Below are 10,806 nucleotides of genomic sequence, written 5' to 3'. Positions count from 1 at the left end.
CTTTCACAATACAGCTGTTGACCATTTTTTTTTTTTTTGGCCTCGGCGCGCAAAGACGAATTCCAAAACTATCCGCCCAAAGCAAGGCAAGGCAAGGCACTGTCAAGCCGGATTCGTACATCGCGCCACTGGTGTAGACCAGACGTGACGTTTCTATGGCATCACTGGTTTATACTCAGTAAACGCGTCGGTCCGGTTAACGTGGTTGAACATCCGCTCTGTCGCAGGAGAGGCATAAAGTGGTAACACATAGGTGGGGTTCGGTGGATCCAGTGGGCAGTATCCAGTGGGTGGCACATGGTCTGCACAAGGGTGTACTAAAAAAATGATGTCCCGTCGTTTTGCGATCCGTGTGTGCACCGCGCGGGTTCGATTTCAAGCGGCGTTGGCTATCTGATGAGGCCGATGAGTTTGTCCAGAGTGGTGATAAGGCAGCAAACCATGAGGGAGAGCAGGAACGCCACAGTAAACTCCACGTGGTTCCGTCTCAGGAGTCCCCGCGGGAAGACGCGTATCCGGATCTCTTCGAGATCTCCGAAGAGGTCTTCGTCCTGCGCATAGGCGTCTTCAGCGTTGCTGACGATTTCGGTGAAGGAGACGTCCTCCTCGTCTTGTTCGGTGGTGCTTGAGGAGCTCTCGACTAGACAGTTAGAAGACTGCAGGGCCTCAGACGTACAGCGCCCTACACGGCGGCTCAGACTCGACCGGGCAACGGCAAGTGCGGCGTCCTGAGCCGAGCGATGAGTCCCAGGTCGGTTGAGGACCATCGGGGTCCGGGCGAGAGCATGCCGCGTAACTGAAGCTGCCCTCTTCGAGAACCACTTTTTGCCACTGAGCTCTGCAAGAGGTACCGCCCCAAAAGCCAGTTCGAAACGTGAAGAACACGGCGACGGTGTTTGCACACTAATAGGCGACGGTCCCTGCAACTTGCTGTAGTCCAGCGTCAGGCTCATCTTCCGTGATCCACCTATGCTCCTTTGGAGCGACGACTCGGAGTCCGACTTCACCCCTGCTGCCGAACTCCCAGCCGCTGGACTGCCGGCCGCTGGGCTTCCAGCTACCGGACGAACGCCTGCGGCGGGGCTGCCACTTGCCTCTGACGAGCTGGACACGCTGCTTCCCACCAACCGGTTCGGCTGCGCCTTCCCTGGGAATGGGTGCCCGCGCGACGTAGGAGGAGGAGTCGGACTCAGCGGCGACGTAATCACAATCGCCACCCCTTCCCTCCGGCTCGACTCCTCTCTTCGGCTCGACTCCTCTCTTCGGCTCGACTCCTCTCTCTGGTTCGACTCCTCTCTTCGGCTCGACTCCTCTCTCTGGTTCGACTCCTCTCGCCGGTTCGGCTCATCGAGCCGGCTCAGCGACGCCGTGAAACAGAAACTCTGCGAGTCGCACAGCGGAGACCCGCTACTCAGCGCGCTCTTGAACGGCAACTCTCCGCTTTGAGGTGGCAACTCCGCCCCAGCCGGCACCGCTACCCCGCCGGCCCCGGCTCCGTTCAACGCCGCTCCACGCGAGTCGCCATTTGATTCCTGTTGGATGGACATCAGTCGGTTCGACCCTGATCGGTTTGACCCCGACTGGATCGATTCCAGTCGGTTCGATTCCAGTCGGTTCAACTCCAGTCGATTCGACTCCGGTCGATTCGACTCCGATTGACTCGCCTTATAGTTGGGTCTTACCAGCCACTGTCGGTCAGTGGAATCAGAGTCGATCACGGAGACGCAGAACGAGGTGTCCGATGCGCCGAGGCAAGCCTGTGGGATCTCCAAGGAGGAGGGCCCTTCTCGCAAGCCGCTGGCAGCCTCTGGGAAGCCGTCGAGCGAGGATCCGCTGTTCGAACGTTTGTTCGATGGGTGGCCGTCGGCCGAGACCCGCTTGGGGCCGGGTCCGGACCGTGGAGCTAAGGCGAGTACCCGGCTCTGGCCAGAAGTCGTCCCCTGGTCGCGGCCGGAGGGCTCCTGGCCGCGGCCGAAATAGCCAAACGTCCAAGAGGCCGCTGCGGGGGTTCTACCGCTGCCGTTGGATGGGGTCGGTGCCAGAGGGGCAGAGTCCGTCAGGGGAGAATTTGGCACAATCACTGTTGACACCTGGAAGGAATTGGAGGACGAGAAGAACGATTCCTGCGGCAGGTAGCCATCATCCTGCCGCATGAGGCCGTCATAGTAAGATTTCTGGTCATAACAGGATTTTTGGTCATAGAAAGACTTTTCGTCGTAGAAGGACTTGCGGGCATAGAGCGACTTGTGGTCATAGTAAGACTTGTTATCGTAGAAAGACTTGTAGGTGGGGGGCTCTTCGTCGTCGAATTCCAACAGCGGTTTCCGGTACATGCTTAGCGCTCCTGCGGACCGTGTGTAACTGGTAGTCCGATACCGCCGTCGAGTCTGTGCCGGCCGTGAACTCCGGGGCAGCCAGCCGCCATCGCCCCCAGGCGACAAGGCCCCTTCCAGTCTCATTCGTACCGCCAAAGCGGTTGCGTGCAGAGGCTTTGTTCTAATCTTGGGTCGCAGCAAGGCGCGTCTCCGAATTCCCACTGTGTCGTACTCCGACCAGCGCGGGAACTTGAAGGGCCAGGCCGCGTGAGGCTCTTGTGGCCGCGGCCTCTTCTTTTTCCTGGAGCTGGTTGCACTCCTCTGAACCGCGATATGCACGCTCTTCACTCCTCCGTCTTCAACCACTCCGCCGGGCGTCATTTCTCCACCGGGCCATCCTTCGGGTGACACGACTCCCTCGGGCCCCTGTCTTCCTGACCGTACCGCAGGCAGGTGGAGAATACGTCTCAGCTCGGTCGGTTTGTCCCACGCTTCGGTCTCGAAAACATCCACGAGTCCGGGCAAGGCGGAAAGGCTGCCAGACACACTCGGCAAGTCTAACGAAGACCTGACCGGGTCCGCAACGTCCACCGAACTCCGGTTGCAGGGCGTGGTGACTAGAATCGGTTGCAGCGGCTGTCCAATCGTTGTCCCCACGGCCCGCGATGGATCGCCAATCGAAGTGACCGAGGGGACCGAGGGGACGGAGAGGACTGAGGGGACGGAGGGGACTGAGGGGACCGAGGGGACCGAAGGGACCGAAGGAACCAAGGGGACTGAGGGGACCGTGGCGGCAGACGGCAGCAGAACGCTGTGGATTACCCTACTCGACAGAGGGCGTGGCTGCCTAACTAGGTCGGTTGGCATGACCTTGCCGATGGTCTGGACGCTGCTGGCCGGCAGGAAGAAGTTGTCCGCCTTTTCGTCAACCACTTCCACCACCGCCAAAAGCGGCCCGACCGAAGACACGACCGAGAAGTGTTCAGAAGGATGGTCCGCGGACGACCGGTCCTCACCGAGCCGGAACCCAACCTCTTCGTGTACATCGTAACTCCCGAGCGTCTGGTCGTCGTCATCGTCGTCGTAAAAGTGCGGAATTTCCAACAAGTCGCGACGCGCGCACACTGACGACAAGTGGCCAGCAATGCGCAATAGAAAGTCTTGGCAACCTAAACGGAATAGGTCGGGTGGTCACAGGGGGTGGTGGGAGGTGGTCACAGGGGGTGGTGGCTTACGGTTTCGTTTAGTGGTGTGGCAGACGGGGTTTCTGTGTGACGGTTGGCTGACAGAGCAGGCGACGAGGTAGATGACGAGAGGTGCAATGAAGTTGACGTTGAGGGAGAAGACGAGGGCGGACCAGCTGAGTACGGCGGAGAAGTGTGAGTTGTCGCAGACGAGCCAGGCGACGAGGAAGGGGAAGACGGAGCTCCAGAAGACCGCGCCTCGATAGCTGCAGGCTTCTTCGTTGATGAGATTGTAGCGAGTAGTAATACAGTAGACGAGTATGCCGGGTGCGACGGTAATGAGGTCAAAGGCGTAAACGAGCATGGAGGCGAGGAACTTGTGGCTGCTTGTTTCGAGCACTTCCTGCAGGATGTTGTCCGACTGTATGTCGGGCATGACGTAGACCATGCAGAACCCGAAGAGGTAATAGACCACACACGAAAAGAGCAGTCCTTGGAACACCACCTCGTTCACCTTCACGTCCCATGCCATCTCGTTCGCCCAGGATGGAATTACATTGACACAGGAATACGACGCCAAGAACGTAGACATCAACTCGCCGTACGTCCGCTTACCAAACGCCGTAGGCATCCCCGCCGCAGACAATTGCCGACGCGCCGGCTGCACTGTTTTCAACCGTGGCACGAACCGCCCAACTGGCCGTGGTCCTCCAACACGCCCTGGTAGTCGAGATTCTGGTAGGCGAGGTAGAGAAGCGATCCAGTTCCTGGGTCCATAGTGCGCGGCCCCCCCCTTGATCTGGGGGACTATCGTGGCCTTGGGGACACCCGTGGCCGCGGGGAGGCCCGGGAATGGAGACGCAGAAGTCGGGCGGGGAGATAGGATTTTGTTTCGGTGAAGGAAGAGTGTGCAAAAGACTGCTGTAAAGGACGCGGCTCGGGCCTCCAGCAGTCCGTTCAGGGCGAGGCCGAGAAGCGTGGAGATAAGCACAGCGAAGCTGAAGTATTGGACCTTCATGTTCTCGTCCATAGTTTGGAGGGAGAGCGGGATGCAGAGGAAGGCGGTGCAGAGGTAGCCCAGCGTGATAGCTAAGGTCACTTGGTAGTTAGAGTCGTTTTCGTGCGAACCATAGATGACCGACAAGTTGGACACGTTGGAGAAGCCGAGAGGCCAGGGCTTGAGAGTCAGCGCCGGAGTGGAGCCGAAGATCCGAACTATGATGTTGTCGAAAGCCTCAGCCACGACAATGATGGAGACGATGTTGGAGGCGAAGATAGAGAGGTAGAAAAACCACTGTACCACTCGGTAATAGGGCGTATGTAGGTAGCGCATCATTAAGCCCATGTACTCCAGACGACGTTCAAAATTGCGGTTGCCCTCGACCAACGTCATGCACCTCAGAGTCATGAGTGTACCCAAGCCGGCTGCCATGGCCACAAACACGTTAGCGATGAAGCATGGCATCCATCCGGACGACGCAAAAACTCGCGGGATGGCAATCACTCCTGTGCCGAAAATCTGATTCACTAGGTACACAAAACTCGCCTTTTGCCCGATCGTCTTCACACCATACTCCCGCTTAGGACGTAATCTCTTCGGCCGAATGCACGACCGGGACAACACACTCTCTCGGCGCCCCAGTGGCGAAGCGCCGTGGTGATCAAACAATCCGCCTTGGAACTTACGCGACGAAGTCCGCTGCTGCAACAACGGCGACTCCATTATCGACGCTCGCCGCTTCTGCCGAGACCACCAGGGCTTCCTCCGAAGTCTGCCGCCATCTTCCTCTATATTATTTGACAGCTGCGACGGGGTACTAGCGACTGAACTCATTTCATATCTACTGGGAAATTAACACCACGCGGTCAATTCATTTCCCACACAAATACCTACGCTCTGCAAAGAACGCCAGACCACCCTGGAAACACATCCGCTCGGGATCGAAACGCTCAGAATCAATCGTCCCAAGACCAACCCGTGTTCGAAAGAGGATCCCATTCGGAGGACGCTGCCCAAAATGAGCGACTCGGCTGGTCGTAAGCCACGAATCGGACGAGATACGCGCCCAGCTCCCAGTAATCATAGATACGCACCATAGATGACCAGGTTACAGAGCGCAGCTATGAAAAAATCGTTCTGCACACGTGTGTGCTAAATAATCGATGGTACTTGATGGCTAGAATGTAACCTTACAATTCGTTTAGAATGATGTACAAGCATGCCTCTGTGTACTAACTGTGATAGTTATGGCGGCCGTCATCTTTGAGATCGCAATACGCACCTGTTTGAGACTGTAAGCTCATGGGTGGTGACCATAATGTCTTGATTAGATCGAAAAGCAAGAATTTGGCTGTAGAGTTGTTAATCGACTCACTATGTAAAGAGTTAGCGGTGCTGGGCTTTATTACGATTACTCTGTTTCTCGTTATCAATAGTAAGTGTCTAAGTTTGTTGAACGGACGAGGTGGCCAGGGCGTGTACAGGGTTTGTTGACGTGGTTATTTTCAGCTGGCATGATGCAGCGGTTGAATGATAAGTTCGTGGGGCAGAATCAAACGGAACAGGCTGCTCTGGAGGAGATCGAGGACGAAGGAGTGGAGCGGGTAGCGCCTCCGACGCAATTGAAGGAGGTGTTTGAGTTTGTTCACATCTTCGTGTTTGTGGTGATGATGACATTTGTGGTCCAGTGTCTGATTTTGACGGCGGGACTATTGCGTTGGCCCCGTAAGCAGCGTCCTGTGGACACGATTGCTGGGGACGAGATTGAGAGGTTCGACAACGTGTTGCAGTTCTTGGAATTACGATTTTATGGCGGAGGTCCGGGAGTGGCTTCTCTCTTGAACAAGGCTGACGAGAGTCTACCTTTGGTGCCGTTCGAGGACTACGCGGAGCAGGTGGTATCCGAGCAGATGGCTGAGTCGATTGAGTTGCCCCCGTCGTCGCTAATTGCACTGCTAGCGGTAACTTGCCTGTTGAGGCCGTTGCTCACAACATCTGGTTTGGAGTTCTTGTTTTCCTTGTGCTTGTTGGGTCTGTTCCTCGTCATCGCTGTCGGGTTGCTTTGGTACATACAGAAACGCGCTACGCGGAAATGCATACCCAAAGTCGCCCCTGGCGTCCAGCCTCAACCTGTCCAGCCTGTTCTGCCTGGGCCTGCAGCTGAGCTGGACGAGCCTTCATGGGAACACTTGGCCCTGTTGGAAAGCGCGATGGACAGCCAGCCGTTGCTTTCCAAGGACTTTCTGGGCCGGTTGCGGAACCCGAGTGAGTCATTGTTCCCGTTTCGGCGGCCGAGGTTCTTCTTGCGGGCCATTCAATTGACACTCGCCGCCCTCGCCGCGTACACGGCCGCCATCTTGGTGTCCGTCACCAATCGGTCACGAAGCCGCGAGCAGACATGGGGTCTCGTCCTGATGGTCCTACCGAACGGCTACAAGGTGTATTTAGGTTACTTGTTAGTTCCACTGCTCCTACTTTGCGAGCAAATCGCGCTGCAGCTCTGGCGACACACTTGTCGCGAGTTTGCAATTACTTCCAAAACAGACTACCTCAGCGACCGACACTTGCTCAATGAACTCAGCGATAAAAAACGAATTGAACATGTCAAGCAAGACCAGCAACTCTGGCAAACTGTTTTGGACTCCAGGTCCTACGCAGGCAAGAGCAAAAAAGATTTGTTCAACAGTCTAAGTCCTAGAGACCAACGAGCCTTCCGAGAGGTGTTTGCATTCCTCGCCTCCATAGCCGCCAAACGACGACAACGCGGATCTCTCTCCCGTAGTGGCTCTCTCTCCCGTAGCGGCTCTCTCTCCCGCAGTGGGTCTGTGTCTCGAAACAACTCTGCACATCATCCGGCGCATGGAGAGGAGGTGGAGCCGTTCATCTACGCACAACAGATCCCGACTGCTGCGCACTTGCTCGGCTTTAGCGCTACAGGCAGACTGCCCGACCTGGAAGAACAACACGTACGCGTCCAGGACCAAATGTCGCTCGAGGAACTGGTCTATACCATCATCACCGAGTATGCACGACCCTACGCAGATACCATCGAAAAGAAGAAAGAGAGGGTCACAGCAGCTTCGTTCCTCTTCGATGCCTTCGACACCGAGAATAAACTGGAACTGACACACGCTGCGCTGGAGATGGCGCTGAAAGAACTGCATGGTGACCACGCCCTCGTCGAAGCCTCACTACGACGCTTCATGAAGAATGACACCACCATATCTGTAAGCAACCACCCCGAACCTCACTGGTTGGAAGATGGTGTTAATCACATTGCCCCTGACGTATTTGTTGTAGAAGCCCACGTTCGTGAATCGTGTACGTTCACTATTAGCATCGTCCGTACCCGAATAAAAAGCCAGATTTTTTAATGACGGAACCGCAGCCGGCTCGAGCCACAGATGAGTGCGAAGAGGATGTGGTGTTTGACCCCGCGATTATTGCCAAGTAAGTGAAATGAAAGGGAAGGGAAGGGAAGGGAAGGGGATATGTGTGCATGGTGAAGGGTGTGGCTGGAGTTGTGTTATTTAGATTGAAGAAGAAGGGTTTGACGGAGCCTGATTCTCGGCCGCATGTAAATATCGTGTTTATTGGTCATGTGGACGCGGGGAAGTCAACGACGTGTGGTAACATTTTATGTTTGACGGGTCAGGTTGATGCGCGGACTATGGAGAAGTATGAGAAGGAGGCGATTGACAACAATCGTGAGTCATGGTACTTTGCATACGTGATGGATGTGAACGAGGAGGAGCGTGAGAAGGGTATCACGACGGAGGTGGGTCGTGCAGGGTTTGAGTTCAAGACCCGTCGGTTTACTATTTTAGATGCACCTGGACACAAATCATTTGTTCCGGAAATGTTGGCGGGCGCGTCTCAGGCTGACATTGGCGTTTTGATCATTTCAGCCCGGAAGGGAGAGTTCGAATCGGGTTTTGAGCGTGGCGGACAGACACAGGAGCATGCGTTGTTGGCGAAGACACTGGGTGTAAACTATCTCATTGTAGCGGTAAACAAGATGGACGAGCCATCGGTGAACTGGAGTAAGGAGCGGTATACTCAAATTGTGGATGCCTTCTCACCTTTCCTAAAATCTTGCGGTTTCAATGTGAATAAAGATGTCAAGTTCATCCCAGTTAGCGCGCTGAACACGCAGAATTTAAACACACGTGTGTCTGACCCTGAATCGCCCAACTATGACGCTCGCGCCGCCTGGTGGCCTAAGGAAGAACTGTGTTTGTTCGAACTGCTTGAACAATGCCCCATTCCCCCCCGGTCTGATAAGGCACCCCTCCGTGTCCCTCTTCTCGCGGGATACAGAGATAACGGCATCGTAGCCGTAGGGAAGGTCGAAGGAGGTGTCGCTATCGTAGAACAACCAGCATTGATCATGCCCAACAACATCAAGGTAAAAATTACCGGGGTCAAAGTCGGTGAAGAAACCGAATTTGCTTACGCCAAGGGAGGTGAGAATGTCGAACTGCGACTCACGGGAGTGGACGAAGAGGTGTTGAAGAAAGGCTGCGTTCTATGCTCCATTAACGATCCGATTCCCGTTACCGAATACATCGAAGTTCAAATGGTCCTAGTCGATATGCTCGAACACAAACCACTTATGACTGCCGGCTACAGAGCAATTTTCCACGCTCACACCATGAGCGAAGAATGTGAGATCGTCAGCATCGTAGAAACTATGGACAAAGCTTCCAAGAAAAAAACAAGGAAACCTGCCTTCGCCAAAGCCGGCCAAGTCGTTACCTGCAGAATTCGACTCGACTCTACACAGGCTCTAGAAATCTTCCCAGATAACCCCCAACTCGGACGCTTCACTCTCCGAGATGAAGGCAAAACCATCGCCATTGGCAAAATCATGAAAATCAAAAAAATTTAGCCCATCTTTTTGGACATGAACTATCTAACAGCTCTCTTCCGGTAAGTCTCGCGAACACGCTATTTCCAACGCGGAACTAAAGCCCTTTCGGAACTAAAACCCTTTCGGAACTAAACCACCCTGAGCAATTGTGTCTCAGGGTGAGTATTGCCAAAGCAACTATAGCAGCAGTTACAACGAAGAATATCACGAGATTTTATTTGGATACTTTACAACACGGTAAGTCGGTCGCTCACTTCTGGCTCTATGTTTTGTTAGAGTTGCAGACTCAATTCTTGTCTAAGACAAAGCTTCACCAGCTCAATGGAAAGTCGGAGAAACAAAGCAGGCACTTCGGACTTCCTCAGATTCTGACGAGCGAGGAAGCACTAGCCATAATAGGTCTACAATCAATGGAAAATATTACGAAGGAAGATTTGTCAAAACGATATCGAGATTTAATGATCGCAAACCAGCCTTCACCGCCAAAGTATGACGGTTCGCCCTATATTCAGACCAAAATTCATTATGCCTGGCGCGTTCTCAAGCGTAAAATTGGCAACTCCAAAAATGATGCACACGCGTGTGCAGCGGAATGAATGATAATGGATGATCCAGTTTTTGCTCGAGTCAAAACAGAACCGCTTCCAGACGACCCCATAGCATATACTAATACTCCAGTTCAGCAAGAAGAGGTGCCTTCAAAGCCACTCTCGACTTTACTCAAGTCCCCCGCTGACGACGCCCAGGCTTCAGATACATCCAAGCCGTTTTATGAAGACGGGAACTGGTATATGTACCTTGTGCACGACGGCGGCATTCTTAAGTTACCAGGGAACATAGTTGCAGGCACAAGACGGAAGAATAGACAAATTCTCGTTTTCCGTCCCCCAAGACAGCCTGTCAAAAAGTACTGCTTGTGCGAGTACTGCAATAATCTTGGGCTTACTGGTAGGCTGACTCCCTCCCCTCCCCTCCCCGTTGGTCTCCCTTCCCCGTAGCTTTCTGCCGGAGTTGGTTCCATGTCTAGTTTTGCAGTGTGGGTGTCGTATCGGAATTACGTGTCGCAGCACGTGAGACGGCACCATCCAGAGCATTGTGTGAATTGCGAGAACTGCGGCCAGCTGGCCGAGCTGTTGCAAATCGGGGAGCACGCGCGCGTGTGCAGCAAGCGACCGAGGCCAGTAATGAAACCGGCCTTTGCGGCAATCAGCGGTCCGCAGAAGACGAGTTCGCCGGCATTGGAAGCGGACGAGCTGCAGTTTTGCTTAGAACTCGCCGGCAAAGTCGTGGCACACGGTGCAGCCGCCGCCGTCTGTGGAATTCCATGTCGGGAACCAGCTGCCGCGCCGAGCCTTCCGGTGGCAGACCTGGCGCTGGCGACTCTGCCTTCCGACCTGGCTGCCGCGGGCGACGACCGGCCTCGGACACGCCACT

General features: G+C 54.8%; 6 protein-coding genes across 6 annotated transcripts; 4 read left to right on the top strand and 2 right to left on the bottom strand.

The window, feature by feature from the left end:
• Positions 1-389: 389 nt before the first annotated feature.
• GNI_100840 (putative transmembrane protein) lies at positions 390-3,182 on the bottom strand (the record flags this gene model as incomplete). The annotated part of the gene is made up of 1 exon (XM_011132845.1): positions 390-3,182. The coding sequence occupies one exon, from the start codon at positions 3,180-3,182 to the stop codon at positions 390-392; it is 2,793 nt and encodes a 930-aa protein (XP_011131147.1).
• A 324-nt stretch (positions 3,183-3,506) lies between these two features.
• Positions 3,507-5,333, bottom strand: GNI_100830 (transmembrane amino acid transporter; the record flags this gene model as incomplete). Its single annotated transcript, XM_011132844.1, has 1 exon — positions 3,507-5,333. The coding sequence occupies one exon, from the start codon at positions 5,331-5,333 to the stop codon at positions 3,507-3,509; it is 1,827 nt and encodes a 608-aa protein (XP_011131146.1).
• A 413-nt stretch (positions 5,334-5,746) lies between these two features.
• Positions 5,747-7,873, top strand: GNI_100820 (putative transmembrane protein; the record flags this gene model as incomplete). The annotated part of the gene is made up of 3 exons (XM_011132843.1): positions 5,747-5,793; positions 5,831-5,934; positions 6,009-7,873. The coding sequence occupies 3 exons, from the start codon at positions 5,747-5,749 to the stop codon at positions 7,871-7,873; spliced, it is 2,016 nt and encodes a 671-aa protein (XP_011131145.1).
• A 125-nt stretch (positions 7,874-7,998) lies between these two features.
• Positions 7,999-9,390, top strand: GNI_100810 (translation elongation factor-1-alpha; the record flags this gene model as incomplete). The annotated part of the gene is made up of 1 exon (XM_011132842.1): positions 7,999-9,390. The coding sequence occupies one exon, from the start codon at positions 7,999-8,001 to the stop codon at positions 9,388-9,390; it is 1,392 nt and encodes a 463-aa protein (XP_011131144.1).
• Positions 9,391-9,405: 15 nt separating this feature from the next.
• GNI_100800 (hypothetical protein) lies at positions 9,406-9,968 on the top strand (the record flags this gene model as incomplete). The annotated part of the gene is made up of 2 exons (XM_011132841.1): positions 9,406-9,431; positions 9,530-9,968. The coding sequence occupies 2 exons, from the start codon at positions 9,406-9,408 to the stop codon at positions 9,966-9,968; spliced, it is 465 nt and encodes a 154-aa protein (XP_011131143.1).
• Positions 9,969-9,974: 6 nt separating this feature from the next.
• Positions 9,975-10,370, top strand: GNI_100790 (hypothetical protein; the record flags this gene model as incomplete). The annotated part of the gene is made up of 1 exon (XM_011132840.1): positions 9,975-10,370. The coding sequence occupies one exon, from the start codon at positions 9,975-9,977 to the stop codon at positions 10,368-10,370; it is 396 nt and encodes a 131-aa protein (XP_011131142.1).
• Between the last annotated feature and the right edge of the window lie 436 nt (positions 10,371-10,806).

The sequence above is a fragment of the Gregarina niphandrodes genome (assembly GCF_000223845.1).
Source record: "Gregarina niphandrodes unplaced genomic scaffold scaffold00021, whole genome shotgun sequence".
NCBI classification, from domain to species: Eukaryota; Apicomplexa; class Conoidasida; order Eugregarinorida; family Gregarinidae; genus Gregarina; species Gregarina niphandrodes.
This window is presented reverse-complemented; position numbering and strand designations above follow the sequence as displayed.